Source organism: Rhinatrema bivittatum, chromosome 4, assembly GCF_901001135.1.
Source record: "Rhinatrema bivittatum chromosome 4, aRhiBiv1.1, whole genome shotgun sequence".
In the NCBI taxonomy this organism is placed as follows: Eukaryota; Metazoa; Chordata; class Amphibia; order Gymnophiona; family Rhinatrematidae; genus Rhinatrema; species Rhinatrema bivittatum.
The window spans coordinates 234,045,044-234,062,786 of record NC_042618.1 but is presented as its reverse complement, the minus strand read 5'-3'; the positions used below and the strand labels follow the sequence as shown (position 1 = coordinate 234,062,786).

The window sequence follows — 17,743 nt, the reverse complement described above, 5'->3', positions numbered from 1 at the left end:
GCAAAACACTTTAAAGAAGGAAAATCATGCTCTTTATTGACACAATGTGGCACTATCAGTGCTTCTAATTTTTGTTTTTTTAACAGCTTTTTATGCTCACAAACCCGAGTATGTAATGTCACCTTTGTTTTGCCTATATGGAAAAATGAATATGGGGAAAGGTAAAACATATATGACATAATCAGATGCATGTGTGGGAAAATACTGTAAAACATATTTGCAATTATCAACAGATTAATAAACTCCTTGGTTTGAAAAGTAATAGCACAAATGGAGCATTTACTACAGTGCCATGGAGTGGTTCTTGAACCAATGACTGGTCAGGCAAAGGGGAACACTCACTCATTAAAATTATTGGATCTGGTATATGCAAAATGAATTTTTTGGTCAATAAAAATGTAGCTCTTAACACTGGCGATGTTTCTTGATTATCTTGGTGGTTTGAAGAGTGAGATGAAAATAGTATAATAAAAAGTGTTTTCAAGTCTTTCAGTTCCACTTCATTTTTCTCTCCTGCAATTCCATTCCTTTCCTTTGTCTCATATCCTCTCTACTTCCTTATCATCACTATCTATATAATGCCTCCTTTCCCATTCTTACCATTGCCTCCACCAATCCTTCATTTCTCTTTTCCCCAACATCTTACCTTTACCTTTTTCCCCTTCCCCAGCATTTATCCCTCTGCCGTTTTCCCCCTTCCCCTAGCAACCATCCCACTGCTGCTTGCTCCCTTCCCCTTCCATCTGCCCCTTTGTCACCTATTCCCTTCTCCCAGTATCTGCATGCTATCTGTTGCCCCCTTCCCCAGTATCTTGCCTCTGCCTCAGCATCCATCTTTCTGCCCCTTCCCCCAATATCTGCCCTCTGCCTCTTATTCCCTTTCCCCAGCTTCTAGCCTTCCTTCCACAGCATTTACTCCACCACTGCCTCTTGTGCCCCAACCCAGTTTTCCCTGGAATCTGTTTCCATGTAACTTTTAACTGTGCAGCAGGAGACCATATGATGGCTGTCAATACTCGCTCTCCTATGCAGGCACCGCAAGCAACTTCAAAACTCATGAGCTGGAACTTCTCGCTTGCTGGTCTTGTGTATCGCAAGATTAGCAGAAAGGAAGTGCTGGCTTGCAAGCTTTGAAGTTGTTTGTGGTGCCAACATACATAAAGACAGAGTGGTCTGCTGCCACAGGATGGGGTCATGCACAAGTAGATGTATAATGTGCCCAGCCACTGGAAGAATTCTGCATAAATATGCACTCATACACCTTAGAGGGAACATTGTTTGGTTAGTTTGTTGTGTGAGAGTGTCGTTTCAGTAGGTTTTCTGACATTCTATAGATGCCATTTTCCTCTTCCCAGTGGAAGCATGGCATTTCTTGCCAGAGTATGTGGCGAAAGCTGTTAATGTAGTTGGGTTTAAAAAAGGTTTGGACAAGTTCCTGGAGGAAAATTCCACAAACTATTAAGGTGGACTTGGGAAAATCCACTGCATATACCTGGTATAAGCAGCATAAGATCTGTTTACCTTTTGGAATCCTGCCAGGTACTTGTAACCTGGATTGGCCACTGTTAGAAACGGGATGCTGGGCTTGATGGACCTTTGATCTGACCAGTATGGCAAATTTTATGTTAATGTGGTTATATCAGATTCGGAGAGTCAAGCTTCATTTCCGATATTACGATCAAGTACACTGAGCTTTGTGAATCTGAGCTCAGGTGTTTGATTATATTGGTTCTGCTACACTTAAGAGACTAAGGTTAAAACAAATGGGATTTGTTAATTGAAACGATAATTACTCCTTATTGACATGTTGGTTGGCTGTTTCTTAGGGGCCTAGGCTTGAATATGTATTGAAGATGAATGACTCTCTTACCCATTTAGAAGTTATCATTAAGTCTATGCCATTAGTGGGCAACTCTGATCTTCAGTGGCCCTAACCAGTGAGATTTTTTATGATCACCCTAATTAATATGTATAGAATAGATTTGCATACATTTGTAATGTGAACATGTTACGCCAGTGCTATATGATCTCCATTAGTTTCCTATTTCCACTAGGATAACATATAAACTAGCCCTTATGGTCCATATGTTATGGCTTATTTCCTTTCCATGGGTGAATGACATGCTAAAAACATATAAGCCAACTAGGCATCTGCGATCTGCCCAGCATGGCCTCTTGCATATATCCCTTCGTTGAAACTTGCTCATCTTGGAGAGACCAGTAATCAAGCCTTCTCTATTGCTTCCCCTGTGTTCTAGAATACCCCTCCTGAGGATTTACATTTACTTGAATGTTCTAAATCTTTCAAATCACAGTTGAAGACCATTTAAAATTGCTTACTCAAAATTTGTATCATGATTTTGTTTTTGTTTTCTTTGGAACATTTGTACTTTACTGCTGCTAATATTGTCTTAGATTGATTTTAAATATTTTTATTCTGTTTATTTTTAGTTTGGTTTTATGTTATTTGTATCTTTTTTTTCAAAGTATTCTTTATTGGTTTTCAAACAAAACATTGCATTCAACCATCCAAGTCAAATGTATTGAGTTAGAAAATTCCTAATTTTTCTCTAAATATTTTATATCTCCTAATACTTCTAATCTTTGTAATCCCACAAGGCATCTGACATGTATACTATTATATTTATCCACATCTATATCCTATTTACGTTCAGCCACATATTGTATCCTATTCACGTCCAATCACAAATTGTATCCGATTTACGTTCGTTTCAATGTACCATGTTAACTGTTCCATGTATTGTTTCTCTTGTAAACCATTGTGAAGGCCAGCTCCAAACAGCGGTATATAAAACAAATAAAAAATAAATAAAATAAGGAAAATAATTCAAAGCAAATTCAAACATATGCTCATAACCTTCCAAGTCCACATTATTGGAGACTAAGGTAACAACCCACTTAGGCAATTGTAATATTATGAAAGACCTGCTGCCAAACAAAATTCTATGATAACGTCATAATTACTACTTCCTAGCTTATACCAGGAGTCTCCATGGATTTATCTCTAATAAAAGTTTCCAAATGAGGTGTCAACCCTGGAGGTTAATCGAACATTTAGAGGGAAATTTTAAGAAAAATGTACTTCCCAGAGATGGAACCTTGGCTCTTAATAACAAGAAAATCTTTCTGTGCAACTTCGTTTCACGTGAGATATCAGGAAAGATTTGAATCGTTGCTCTACAAAACTTCTCCATTTTAAATGTGAAGTATTGTCTAAGTACCGGTACATGTTCTCTATCTAACTCAGCTAGAAAGGTTACAATTAAAGTAGCTCTAATTCTAATTATATCTTGAGAATCATTTAAGAAATCTGATATATTAGTATTATTAAAAGATGTAATTATATCCAAACCCCCAACTACACTAGCTGTTTCTTTGCTTCAGGGACATAGAAACATCTAGATAAAGTAATATCTTTTTGTACCATTTGCAAGTTTTCTTAGTATATTTCTTAAGTAATTCCAGGGGAGATGCCAATTTAGTTTTTGGAAAATTTAATATATGAAGATTTTTAGCTCTGATAGTATTCTCAAAGGACTCCATTCGAGAATGTATGTACAGATAATCTTTCATATTAGCTGAAATCATTTGAATATTAGGGATAAACTAAAAAAATAAAACACTTTGTTTCTCAATATTTGAAAGCCTATTATTCAGCTCTTTTTTAATTTCAACCTGTTCCTTTTTGAGAAAACAGTTGAACAATCGATTTACTCAAATTAACTTCAGTTCTTGTGACTATTCTCCAAATGACTTAAGGTAACTTCAGCTGGTTCAGATGGCCCTTCATTGTCCCCCCTTTTGGTTCCATCCACAGGCAGACTCACCCTTACTGGAACTGGTATAGGCACAGATGTTAAACCTTCTTCCTCAGTTGGTGTGGAACTAATCATATCCACTCCAACTACAGAGGGAGGAGCTCAATGGAGCCAGGACAGGAGTGGAAAGTTGACTCGCATCATGCTCCATAGCAGTTGGTAACAAAGGACCTAATAATATCTCTGGAACTGGCACAGAACTATTAAACAGTTGCATAGATCCCAGTGCCTTATTTTCCTAATCATTGACTAAGGAAGTAGGGTGATGTGGAGGGGAAAGAGCTAAAAAGCTCAGAGATGCCTCACCTGAAAGATCTTTGGTTGGAACTTCTAGTTGCCCACCAGGTTGGATTAGATGATCATCTATTGGTCCTCTCAGCATCTGAAAAGTTGGGGAAGGCAGGAAATTCCCTTTTCTTTTTTTCCCCATTTCTTCAGCCACAAATCCTTCCTAAGGGGTGTGCCCCTTTGAGGTGTGGCTTCTGCGTGCCAGCGCACTGCAGGAAGCTGGTAGATGTTGTCGCAGGACCCTGGACTTTGACTGTCCTTTTCCCACCTGATGGGAATACAGGAGTAGCAGCAGCAGGTCTCCCAGGCAAGCTCAATCTTGCTGCCAGATGCCGTCGCAGGGCCTCAGGCTGAGACTGTCCTGCCTGATGGAGCGTGGGAGTAGCAGCGGCTGGTCTCCCAGGCAAGCTTATTTGTACTGTTTTAATTTTTATGTTGTGCAAGTTACGCCTCAAGCAGGTGTAACTTGCACAACAAAGGTAGGGAGGATTTAGATAGGGCTGGGGGGGGGGGGTGGGTTAGATAGGGGAAGGGAGGGAAAGGTGGGGGGGACGCGGAAGGAAAGTTCCCTCCGAGGCTGCACCGATTTTGGAGCGACCTCGGAGGGAACGAAGGCAGGCTGCACGGCTCGGCGCGCGCAGGCTGCTGATTTTGTGCAGCCTTGCGCACGCGCCGACCCCGGATTTTTATAAGATACGCGTGGCTACGCGCGTATCTTATAAAATCCGGCGTACTTTTGTTTGTGCCGGTTGCGCGAACAAAGGTACGCGCGCGCGCGTACTTTTATAAGATCTACCTCAGAGTGTGCATGCAAATCTATCTCTGGCATGTTCATTAGGGATATCCTGAAAATACCACCAGTTAAGAGCCCTTGAGGACTGGAATTCCCAACCCTGCTCTTTTATAAAACATGTGGATAGAGAAGCATGAGGAAGCTTTCATTGCTTCTGCCTGTGCTTTGTATGTTAAATGAGTCAATCAGAAACTAGTTTTTAATACTTGCACTTTGTATCAATAGTAAATGTTTAAAAAAAATTTCAAATGAAGGCACTCCAGGAATGATATAAGTAGTGTAAAGCCTTCTGTGCTTACAGTTCCTTAACTTATGGACTTGGCCATGAATGCAGCAATTATATTTCCTCATACCTACCTCTTTCAGTGGTTTTGGTATTAGTTTGTCATTAATTTATTCCTTCCTGAAAATCCCTTTATTAACAATTTGAGGAAAACTTTAGTCTGATGGGCAAAGGGCAGTAGATGATTCAAAACATTTCCCATTTACTCTAGGTAAGTTTTATGGGTTCAGGAACCTGTCTGCTACAGGACACTTCTGGTTCCCCTCCTATCTCACTTCACGATCCTAAGTTCAGGAAAAGATAATGTTTTCTCCACAGAATTAGACTTTTATTTATCAGCTTTTTGCAGGATTAGCATTTAGAAGATAATGATGACATATGTTTCTAACATCCTTGCTACTGAGCACCAGTTTACCCTAAAGAACGTTCTGTACCATGGGTGGTTTAAAGCATACCATCAACTTTAGCCTGCCTAATATATTAATACTTATAGCTAACTTACTACCCCTGGCCCCAACTTCAGGTGATTTCCCTCTTTTTACCTCTGAAGCAAGCTCTGGCTGGAAGTTTGGAGAACCATCAGGGGAGGAGGCTTGCTTCCGGGTTTGGTACTGGCAGAGCTGCTGGGCTTCTCTCTGCAACTTGCTGTCTCAGACTCCGTGCCACTGTCATATCCCAAGCAGGGCAATTCCTCTCTCCGATCTCTTGGCCACACCTGGTCTTCTCCCTCCTCGATAGCAGGGTGTGCTGGGCTGCTTTGGGCCTGCTCAGTTTCTCCTTATTTGCTCCCATCTTGCACTTTCCAGCTGAGAAATATGCATAAGCTCGTGCATAATCATGTAGTGGGTGGGGAGGGTCTTTGCCACATTGCAGGTCTTTTCCCCCTTCCCATTTCCTTGGGGGCGGGGGGTCCTGCCAGTCTGGACCAGGGCTGTCGGCCACATCAACTTTTTCTCCATTTCAGAATGCTCCCCCTTTGTCCAAGGCTGGGGGTACCACTGCCCTATGGACTTCCTTGGCTGGACAGTGACTTCTGCCTTTTGAGCTAAAGTTGCTGCATTGTCCCTCTGGCTTGATTTATTTACACAGGAGCTTACAAACATGCAGATCTTGATGATAAATATCTTTCAGTTCTGGTTTAAAGTTCTCATCTGGGCAAAGATTCTTTTCTTTAGCTGAGACTGTTTTGGCCTGTCAGCATACTTGTCTGCATCTCTTTGATTCCTATTGGGTGCTTTTAGTGTTTAAACATGGGATATCTCCCTTCATTACCAACACTGAAGAGCAAAAAGAATGGACCAACTACAAAATGAAATTGGGCTTTTTTCCTTCAGCCGTGACCAGATATTGTAAAAGTACAATAGTTCATATGAGTTTACAGCTGGAGCTAACAAATTTAATTAAACTGTACAAAGACATTGAAAACCAGTGGTCTGTCTTTTTGCTTTTGATTTCCTTGATACCCACTTAAATCTTCTGGAACTCACAATTTTAAAATAGATGATCTGGCAGAAGGATTGCATATAACCATATGTATTCTTGACACGCTACTGTACTATAGCTTTCAGTGCAGAAGAATCCTTTGTATAACATGTTCTAGCGTCTAGCCAATACTGGTTTCTAATTATACTGTTGGTTCATAATGGCATGGATCATTCTTTACAGTACTTATCAGTGAACTTGTGGATTAATTTGTCTTATCCAAAATGTTTTCTCTCTTTGGTAGGCTGAGGAGGCCACACTGGAAGCAAAAGCTAGTCCAGAGCTGAGTGACCGAATTCATCAGCTAGAGAAGGAGGTGGCCAGATACCGGGAAGAATCAAGTAAAGCTCAGACTGAAGTGGATCGTCTCCTGGAAATTCTGAAAGAAATGGAGAATGAGAAGAATGACAAGGATAAGAAGATAGTTGAGCTGGAAAGGTGAGATGGGGGGTATATAGCAAATGCATAAAGAAAAAACCAGTGACAGAATTGGCATGACAGCTTCCCTCTTCAAAAGATTTGGAACATGTTTCATAATGCCCTGACATTGTGACCTGGAGAACAAAAATTCATCATTGTCCTTAAATGATATGCTGTCTTTAGGAAAGAATAGTTATTAGTCAAAGCTTTTGAAATGTTTTGTGAAATTCCTTTCTAATGGTTTAGCTCGACACCCTAATTAAAGTATCCTTCCAGTGGGGGGGGGAAAAAAACCCCTGACTGTTATTGGAATGTAGAAATCAGAATAATTCTTTCAGGAGCTGGCATCATCAAACAATAAAAAGTCTTTGTTTAATGTTGTCATCTTCTGAAAGAACCATCTTAAGTTCCAGCGCATTTTTATTGTGCAGTAAAAGAATGTGTAACCTGGTGATTATTTTTACTTAGTATATTAAATATGTATTACCAGGTAGTCTCATACAGACAGGGTGGGAGGGGGTGTGTGTGTGATTTTGTAGAGTGATATTTATCTCCAAAGCCAGCTTTAAAATTGTATGACTTACTATTTTGAGAAGATGTCACAAAGAAAGCAATCTGGTTAGAAAAGCTGGTAAAGAAAATGTTAACATTCAAGTAATTAAGCTTTTAATTGGATCAGAATGAACTGAGTGGTTTAGAAACTGTAAAGGGTAGGGAGAGCACAGAAAACTGCAGTGAATGAAATACTTAAACAAGGAAATATCAGTTTTCTTCCATGCATGGGTGGAATGTTGATATTTGGAATCCAGAATATTCAGCTATGAGCAAAAATGCTTCGAAAAGTCATAGAACACAGTAATGATCAAGCAATATGAATAGATCTTTTCCTTCTATTAAGCCTTTGGGCACATGCTGGTGAAGGCAGAAGAAAATTTACCTTTCTTCTATTATCTATTAGTTTTGGAAGTCCCATAAGGCTTTATAAGTTGCACGGTCTTAATCCCTCTGTTTTTTGCATCTCTCCCTTGAGGTCTGAAAGTGCATTATTTTTTCAACTGATTTGTATTTATTTAAAAAGAGAGAGGGAAACAAAACCTGTTTTCAGCTTCTGCACTTGCTATGGACAATGTTGGTTCTTGTTTCACGATGTAAGATGTGCCAGACCCTATTGTGAGGTACAGCTTGTTTTTTGCTTCCACTGCTCAATCGTTGTATTATTTCAAATGTCTCATTCTTCTTTACCTTTTATTATACTTGTATGATGCTGTGGATTTCTACTCAGTGCTTCTTGGTTGTTTGTACTGTACTGATGTGTGCATTTATCTGACTGTAGAATTCTACTCACTCTTTGCTTTCTGCATGGTGACTTTCTAACATCGTGTGAGAAACAAAGATATGTTGGTATGTGTTTTTTGCTAACATTTTGGAACATGAATGTGGACAACACATGTCAATATGTTAGGGCTAAATGTGAACTTGGCTGGTTATGCATGCTCACATATTTTTGGTTTGACATGATTGTGACAGTTGACTATAATGTAAAAACATGTAATTGCGTTACTGTCTTTAACATTTAATTGGAGAAGTTTTTTCTCATTAGCTTGAAAGTTGCTGTTGCATTGTTGCTTCTGCTTGGCTTTGCTGGGACTAAAAGTGGCATCATCTCCTAAGGGTTGTTTTTTTTGGGTTTTTTTTTTAAATTAATCTTCTACATCTGTTTTAGTATATTACTACATTCCTTCGACGAACAAATACACCACAGACTGTGCTAGCCACTCTGAAACTAAAAAGTAGCTTCAGCTACTGAGTGTCATAGTTGGACCAGGAGCTGCCAACATGTTTGCTAATGGATGTCATTATACTTTATAGAGGGGGAAATAGCATGACATAAAAGTTTGATATTTGGCTAATGCAGTGGCTCAGTGGCGGCTTTGCACTGCCATGCGGAAAGTCCCTGGTTCAGTCCCCAGTTTGCATCTTCTACTTTCTGAGTCAGCCTTGGATATTGTGCAGGCAGCCTTCACAGGACCTGGGTGGAGAGAGGAAGTTGTGGTCATCGGTTAAGGGTTACGCTTAATGGCTGGATTTAGGGCCCATAATTGCAGGATTCCAGAAGAAGCCTTGTTGCATGGCCCTGGCCTGTCTCTACAATGACCAGACTAGATATCCTGAGGGGGAGGGATTATAAAATAGGAGAAAAATCCCTAGGTGGTAGTTAATGAAGGGTCATGATGCCAAGATCTCATCCCCAGTTCCAACTGAGCTGGAAGCTAAAAGGAACTGTAAAGAACTGTTGTCTGGGGGGGAAAAAAGGTGGCCTACTTAAACCTTAAAAAAAGCAAAAAAATGTGCTGGTGTGCTAAATATTTTCAGGGTCTGGAAGAACTATTGGATATTCAATTCCATTTCTGACCCCCTGTGCATAGTAGGTAGATCATCTGGTCTTCCTTTTGTCTAACCTTTTAATTTGTTGCCCCTAAATGTGATGCATAGCATAAACTCTTCCCCGTGCTCCAAAGTCAGGTTGACAAGTTGAGCTGCTAAATTGCTTAGGAAGAGTATCTTACAGTGTCCCAGGTGCATATATTCATTTGTCTTGGCTGCATCTTTTTTCCTTACCTCCAAGCGATTTTTTTGTTAGCTTGTTTTAGGAGCTTAGTGTTGGATTTATTAGCTACTTACCTCCTAAATGATTTGGTATTGCAATCAAGATGGATGAAGCCTATGATTCTTCTTCATCACAGTAGCCTCGTTAATGGAGGTGCCACCTGTGTGAGGATACAGACAGATTTGGGGTGGGGGCAGCGGGGGAGAATTTAAGCACGCCTGCCTGTTTGAGAGGGTTACGAATTCTTGAGGTTTTTATAAATTCTTACCCAAAGGTACTCAGTGTATGCCAGTGTTTTTGACCCAGTTCTGGACCTTCCTCAGTGCATAGCATAAATTATAGTCAGTTTGCTATTTATATGCTACATTTTTTGGGGGGTCGCTGTAATAAGCAGCGTTAAAGCTGCCTGGGGGTTTTCCACATACTTTGCATGGGGTTTTGCATGCGTTTTTCCTGTGCTCGCCTTATGCGGGTATGTAATAGTGGTCAGCACGGGAAAACTGTGTGGCTAAACCTGCTTCAAAACACATGGCTGGTTTAGCGAGAGTGCATGTAAATGAGGCATTAACTATTCACGGGCTATGCAGGGAGCCGTGCATCGGTTAGTGTGGGTTTTTTAGTGCCTGTATCGGGGCAGCAGTTAAGTTAAAGCTCGTGTTTGGAAACCACTTTACTATGGGGTAACCATGGATTACCTTCGCTTTTTCCGGATGTTTGGAACATTTTTGTGAGTCAGGCTGTAGAAATCTCTGCTGCTTTCCAGTGCTTACTGGCATCTGTTAGTACAGCTGCCATGTGGTCGGAGACAGAATATGAAGGGGTTAGACATTGCTCTACCCACCTTCAGTTCCACTCCCGGACCACTAACTTCTTCATTGTTTTATAAAAAAAATAGGGAGTCTTTCACTTCGAAAATCACTCGTGGGTCACCACATTAATGTGGGTTTCTGTATGGTTTATTATGTAGGTCCATGAGCGTGGATTTGTGCACGTGTTTTTGCATGAGTTTCACTTTTGAGTGGAATTTTTGCGCGCATCTTATCTGCATATGGGCTCTTTATTACATCCTGCGGCGGCACCTGCTTTTGTTGCACACTCTTTAATATTAAAAAAAAAAGCGCTGTCGACTAGCACCAATTTCACTGCGGGTCTTATTGCATTGGCCCCTTTATGTATAAACACTTAATGGAGCTACTACTGAGGCTTTGAGCTAATGCATGTCAGCCATTTTTTATGCCTGCGGTAGGGTCGCTACCTCCTATTTCTTTCTGCGGGTGATAATGAGAAAGCAGTATGTTTTTATAAGTACATTTTCTTGCAGCACATTTGCTTTGAACTCAGAGAAGGCTAGGCCCTCCATGCAGATGTCTAGTGAATTCTCCTGACCCATGGTTGGATTGTATGAGTGACAAGTAGTCTTCCTTCTGAATTTACCCTACTTATTCTTCCCGAGTGAGCAGCAACTCTGTTATGCTGAAAGCTCATATCCATTTAGGTGTATATCAACATTTTGTATGTAATCTGGCAGTGAAATGTAAGAATCAGTCCCGGAGATGAAAGGTCAGCATTTTGCCTAATAAATGATGTCCACTGATCTTTTAAAACAAAAGACAAAAGCCAGACTTTAAATCTGTCACACAAACTATAATTTAACTAAGTGATTTGGATATGTTAGTAGTCCATTTTTTTAAAAATGTTTTCTGTGAATTTTAATGCTGTAACAAAAATATCTGTTATATGGATGTCAATAATCTGAGTGTACCTTCATACGATGCTGTAAAAAAAATACGGCTATCGTGACTGTGAAGCCTATGTGTAGGCTTTAAAAATCATTAGGTACCCCAGTGTTGGAATGCAAACTTTTGTAGTGCTCACTGTCCACTGTGCAATTGTTGCTGAAATGATCACGTGGATACTGTTGCAATATTCACTTATCTCAAAATTGTAGTCGGTCTTGCCTCAGCCGACATCCTGATGTTTCGGAGGCTGGCTCCTTCTTCAAGGGCTGGATATGCGCAAGAGAGACCGGTATTCCAGTGAAACATTAGATGTTGTGACAGTGAATTTGATTACTGTGCCAGCAATGTTCAACTTGTTAAGTTTGTTTAGCAGTCTGAAAAACAAGCGGCTGCTCCCACGACTCTGTGCTGGCACAGAGTCTGTGGGAGCAGCCGCTTGTTTTTCACGGAGCTTCACAGACCGCTAAACAAACTTAACAAGTTGAACATTGCTGGCACAGTAATCAAATTCACTGTCACAACATCTAATGTTTCACTGGAATACCGGTCTCTCTTGCGCATATCCAGCCCTTGAAGAAGGAGCCAGCCTCCGAAACATCAGGATGTCGGCTGAGGCAAGACCGACTACAATTTTGAGATAAGTGAATATTGCAACAGTATCCACGTGATCATTTCAGCAACAATTGCACAGTGGACAGTGAGCACTACAAAAGTTTGCATTCCAACACTGGGGTACCTAATGATTTTTAAAGCCTACACATAGGCTTCACAGTCACGATAGCCGTATTTTTTTTACAGCATCGTATGAAGGTACACTCAGATTATTGACATCCATATAACAGGTCTCTTTTTGAATTCATAATTTTTTCATGTTATATTGTTTGGGTTTATAAATGTAACAAAAATATCAGCAGAAAATGTTCCCACAGATTTTTCTCCTATGTTATAATAGTAATTTTTCTACTGATTTAGTTTGCTATAACTTTGAAATTCCCAGGAAAAATAAAATGAAAACAAAGGTCCCTATGGGTAACATAAGAATATATCTATTTGTGAGTAGAGCAAAATATTGTTAGAATTTGATATTTTGTATTAAAAATCACATACCCTGGTTATTGATTAGTGAGTAATTGGTTTCGGAATAATTTGTTCTCCTGTGTTTGATAAAGACATTTTGCACTGAATGTACTAATGCTTGACTGCATCTGACTTGTGGATGTAAGCCAATGTTAAAAGATGCTAAACCTCTATAAAGAAATATATTTGCTGTGAAAATTAGACGTGTTACACAAAAACAAAATAGTGAAAAGTGATTGTTAAATTTCTTCCAAGCTTCTGTATAAAATAATTTATTTATTTATTTATTTAAAAAGTCTTCTATACCAATGTTAGTCGAAACATCACCTCGGTTTACATGGAACAAAAGCAACTGAAATTACAAGTAACAGGGGAAGGGTAAGGGGTACAAAAAACCATAAGGAGAGCAGATAAGCATAGGAACAAACAACAAGTGAGCTATAATGTCATAAGAACAAGGTCATAGTCAAATTCAGGTCATGATCCATCACAATTCAATATTCATCAAGGGTGTTGGGGAAAGGCTTGTTTGAATAGCCAGGTTTTGAGCTGGGCTCTGAATTTGGTGATGCAAGGTTCAAGTCTGAGGTGGGTTGGGAGTGAGTTCCAGTGCATAGGTCCAGCAATGGAGAGCGCCCGATCCCTTGTAGCTGTGAGGTGTGCTTTCTTTAGGGATGGCACATGGGAGGGACCCTTTGTTAGTGGTCCTTGTCGGACGATTCGAGCAGGCAAATTGGAGGGGATCTGCCAGCCAGTTGGAGTGATGGGAATATAAGGCTTTATGTATAATGGTCAGGGATTTAAAGAGGATGCGGGAGGGAATAGGGAGCCAGTGTAGGTCCTTCAGTATAGGGGAAATATGGTCGTATTTGTGAGCGTTGGAGAGGGTTCTGGCTACAGTGTTCTGTAGCATTTGGAGGGGCTACATGAAATTTTCGTAGACATGAAAGAAGAGTGACTAGTTTTTAGTGGTATTTTTATCTTCAGTTCCTATACTCACTCTGATAGTCTGCTCCACCTTGAGCACATGATAAAAAAAAAAAAAAGCGGTTGAAAATTGAAGTAAATAAATTTTGAATGTGCTTTACAGTTAGCCAGCAAGTGCTGTCGGGAATTAACTTTCATTTCACTATATGCCCAATGTAAATACTATGTAAATGCTTGGAGGCAGACACAGATTAGGAGCAGACCCTAGAATGGCATAAAAAAAAAAGAAATTAAACCTCAGGTGTGGATATTTTGTTTGCAGAGCAAAGCATTCTGCCTCTTGTCTTTCATCTGATCTCATTTAAAGAAATCCAGCAATTCATGCTTGTCAGCAGCCAACAGGATTTTAAGACAAGTACTTGAATGCTGACAGGTTATTTCATAACAATTAGTGAAAAGAAAGACAGCTGAATATATTTCTTTATAAGGCTAGCAAACCTTTGAAACTGAAAGCTTTTGGGACTAAGATTCCTACCTCAGGCAGTAAGAAACATCTTAGATCGTAGCAAAGATTTTGCCGTTTTTAACCCAGTTTCTTGGCTCTAATTATCAAGATCAGCATTATGATCCTGTAAACTCTACCTGTGGGATTTGCAATCATGATATTTCAGTCCCTCTCTACTGATAAGTCTTATGTATAGAGAAGCTTGAATTTGTAATGCATGCTTATAGAGGATTATTTACAGGTTGTGTGATATCATTTATTGAGTTAACATTGTCCAATGATGATGTCCATGAGCTTTTGAAACTGCTTGGTTCCCTTCTTCAGATGTGATCTTAGAAGCTCATGTACAGCATCTTTAGATAATTGTTATATTGGTCTGATGAAAGAGATTCCAACCCTGTGAAGAATCCAGTGTTTTCCAGGTGTAATAGGCTGACTAGGACTTTGCACCAGTATAGGCAAATACACACAACCATGCGCACACACCTGCAAGACAAAGGCCCAAACGTAGAGCACACAAATATTCTAATGTATAGTAAACGGAACCGGGGGCCTATTTACCAAAACAGGTTAATGTATGACGTTGTCCTTCAATGCGTGTTGTTAGAAAATAGGCCCCATTAATATACAACAATATGTGGTAGCATATGGTAAATGGGCCCCCTAATTAGAGAAATCGCTCTTCCCCATAATCACCACCCTCCCAATCCTTTGCAATTCCCAAGGCTGACCGGAGCAGTAGAAGCGTGCCATGCTAGCCATGTATAGCATTGCTCGGCATGAGACTGACATCAGTGTTGGATGTGCTCCAGCCAGCCTTGGATTGTTAATGCTTTTGTTTTCATTTCATAATATTAAACCTTTTTTTTGATAGATATATATTTTTTATTTTGTTTTTGTTTATTGCTTATGTCCTTCCACTGCTCCCACTACTAGACTTTAAAAAGCATCTTTTACAAGGAAACCTTTAAGACGCTGGAAAAAACTTGAGGGAGTATGCTGAAAATGTTAGGGGAAGAGAGGTCAGTCAGATTGGTTATTCAGTTACCACTAAAAATGAGGTTTCATAAAGGAGGTTTGCTTGTATTTTTCCAAGCTAGCAATGTTTTCTATAATGTAATAATTGCACCCATTGACTTGAGTAGGAATTACATGTCTGTGGCAGCCCTCCAGATTAAGACACTAGTGCAGAGCTAATTTTTTTAAGATAAGTGTATTGCAGAGACTTAAGCTACAGTTGAATCCTACTGATTTGAGAACAGTACTCCAGGCTCAGGCTTAGATTACTGTAATTCAGTGTATATGGGTCTCCCTGCTAAATTTACTAGGGCCCTTCAAATAGTTCAAAACTCTGCCACTTGTAATCTTGACTGGTATCGGTTTGAGAGAGCATATCACCCCAGTCTCTCCATTGGCTACCAGTCCAGTAGAGAATTAAGTATAAGGTTGCTAAGGTTATTCACAAATTTTTGAGTAACAGTACATCACGTGGATCTGCACGATGTTACATATATATCATCCGTCCCAAGCACTGAGGTCAGCTCAATGTGGTCTTTTAAATATACCTTCCTCTTTGCTGGCGCATTTAGTAGAAATCAGGAATCTGGCCTTTTCTGTGGCTGGTCCACTATTGTGGAACACCTTGCCGGAAAAATTGCACTTGATGACCTGTACAAAGACGTTTCACCAATTATTGAAAACCTGGCTTTTTAGAATGGCTTTTGATGAAATCAGTTTTGCTTACTATTTCTGGGGAGGCATGTGTTGGGATGTCTTGTATCAATGATTGGAATCTACAACTAGGGCTTTTATTGATATTTTGGTTGAATATCTGTGTGATTATTTTAAAGGTTGGAATACCTCAGTAGTTCCAAACCATTTTTCTGTTGCGGTACACCTGACACAGGGTTTACTTCACTATGGCACAGTACCACCTTGACAACAGACAAAACAACATTTACCAAAAAAACATTTTTTCTCACAATGTTATCAATATTAACTGCTTGAAAAAATATTTTAAAAGTGGGAGGTGGGGTTTCATATTCAGCCAACTATCTGTTCCAACCAGGTACCCTGTAGCATTTAGTTATAATCATAAACCCAAACCAACCACGTATAAATTCAAACAGTCAATCTTTATAAAATTTCAAAAACATTTTTTTGTTAAATATATATCTTTATCTTAATCTGCTTATATCTAAAAACATCATAAAGCATACAAAAATAGATTACCAGCAATCAAAAAATATTTTTTTCAAGCAGTTAATATTGATAACATTGTGTGAATTTTTTTTGGGGGGGGGGAATGTTTTGTTTCTTGCGATTTGTTTTCATTCCATTTGTAGATTTTGTTTTGGTTGGACACGACCACCTTCACCATCATCACTTTCTCTTCTCTTCCCTCTATCTCCACCCAATTGGCACATAATCATTTTCCTTCTCACCCCACCGCTGGAACCATAACTTTCTCCTCCCTTCCCTCTTCCCCCCCCCCCCCCCCCCCAAACTCCAGCATCATAATCACCTTCTCTTCCATCTCCTCTGGCATCATCACCTTCTTTCCTTCCGTCTCTCTCCATCCATTTTTGCGGCATCTTCCTCCCTTCCATCTTCCTCCATTCCCCCTGGCTTCATCATCCCCTTCCTTCTCCCTCTACTCCCCCAAGCATCACTATCATCATCCTCATCCTCTCTCCCTCCACAACTCTCTCCCATCCCCTGGCATCATCATCACCACCCCCCCTAGCATCATCAGCTTCCCTCTCCCTCATACTGTGACATCATCACCTTCTCTCTCCTTCCTCTCTCATAAGAACATAAGAAATTACCATGCTGGGATTCATCAAGCCCAGCATCCTGTTTCCAACAGAGGCCAAACCAGGCCACAAGAACCTGGCAAGAACCCAAACACTAAGAAGATCTCATGCTACTGATGCCAGTAATAGCAGAGGCCATTCCCTAAGACAACTTGATTAATAACAGATAATGTACTTCTCCTCCTAGAACTTATCCAAACCTTTTCTTGAACCCAGCTACACTAACTGCACTAAACACATTCTCTGGCAATAAATTCCAGAGATTAATTGTGCGTTGAGTGAAAAAGAACGTTCTCTGATTAGTCTTAAATGTTCTACTTGCTAACTTCATAGAGTGCCCCCTAGTCCTTTTATTATCTGAAAGTGTAAATAACTGAATCACATCTACTGGTTCAAGACCTCTCATTTTAAAGACCTCTATCATATCCCCCCTCAGTCGTCTCTTCTCCAAGCTGAACAGCCCTAACCTCTTCAGCCTTTCCTCATATAGGGGAGCTGTTCCATCCCCTCTATCATTTTGGTTGCCCTTCTCCATCGCAACTATATCTTTTTTGAGATGCGGCTACCAGAATTGTACACAGTATTCAAGGTGCGGTCTCACCATGGAACGATACAGAAGCATTATGGCATTTTCTGTTTTGTTAACCATTCCCTTCCTAATAATTCCTAACATTCTGTTTCCCTATTTGACTGCTGCAGCACACTGAGCTGACGATTTTAAAGTATTATCCACTATGATGCCTAGATCTTTTTCCTGGGTGGTATCTCCTAATATGGAACCTAACATCGTGTAACTACAGCATGGGTTATTTTTCCCTATATGCAACACCTTGCACTTGTCCACATTAAATTTCATCTGTCATTTGGATGCCCAATCTTCCAGTCTTGCAAGGTCCTCTATAATGTATCACAATCTGCTTGTGATTTAACTACTCTGTATCTTCTGCAAATTTGATAACCTCACTT

At 40.0% G+C, this 17,743-nt stretch overlaps 1 protein-coding gene across 15 annotated transcripts in view; it reads left to right on the top strand.

The window, feature by feature from the left end:
- The window catches only part of ERC1 (ELKS/RAB6-interacting/CAST family member 1), a 1,001,239-nt gene that overhangs the window by 425,739 nt on the left and 557,757 nt on the right, over nt 1–17,743 (top strand). For all 15 annotated transcript variants that reach the window (XM_029599916.1, XM_029599915.1, XM_029599914.1 and 12 more), the window contains one exon: nt 6,930–7,123. In XM_029599916.1, coding sequence (XP_029455776.1) covers nt 6,930–7,123 — 194 coding nt within the window. The remainder of the gene's footprint in view (nt 1–6,929; nt 7,124–17,743) is intronic.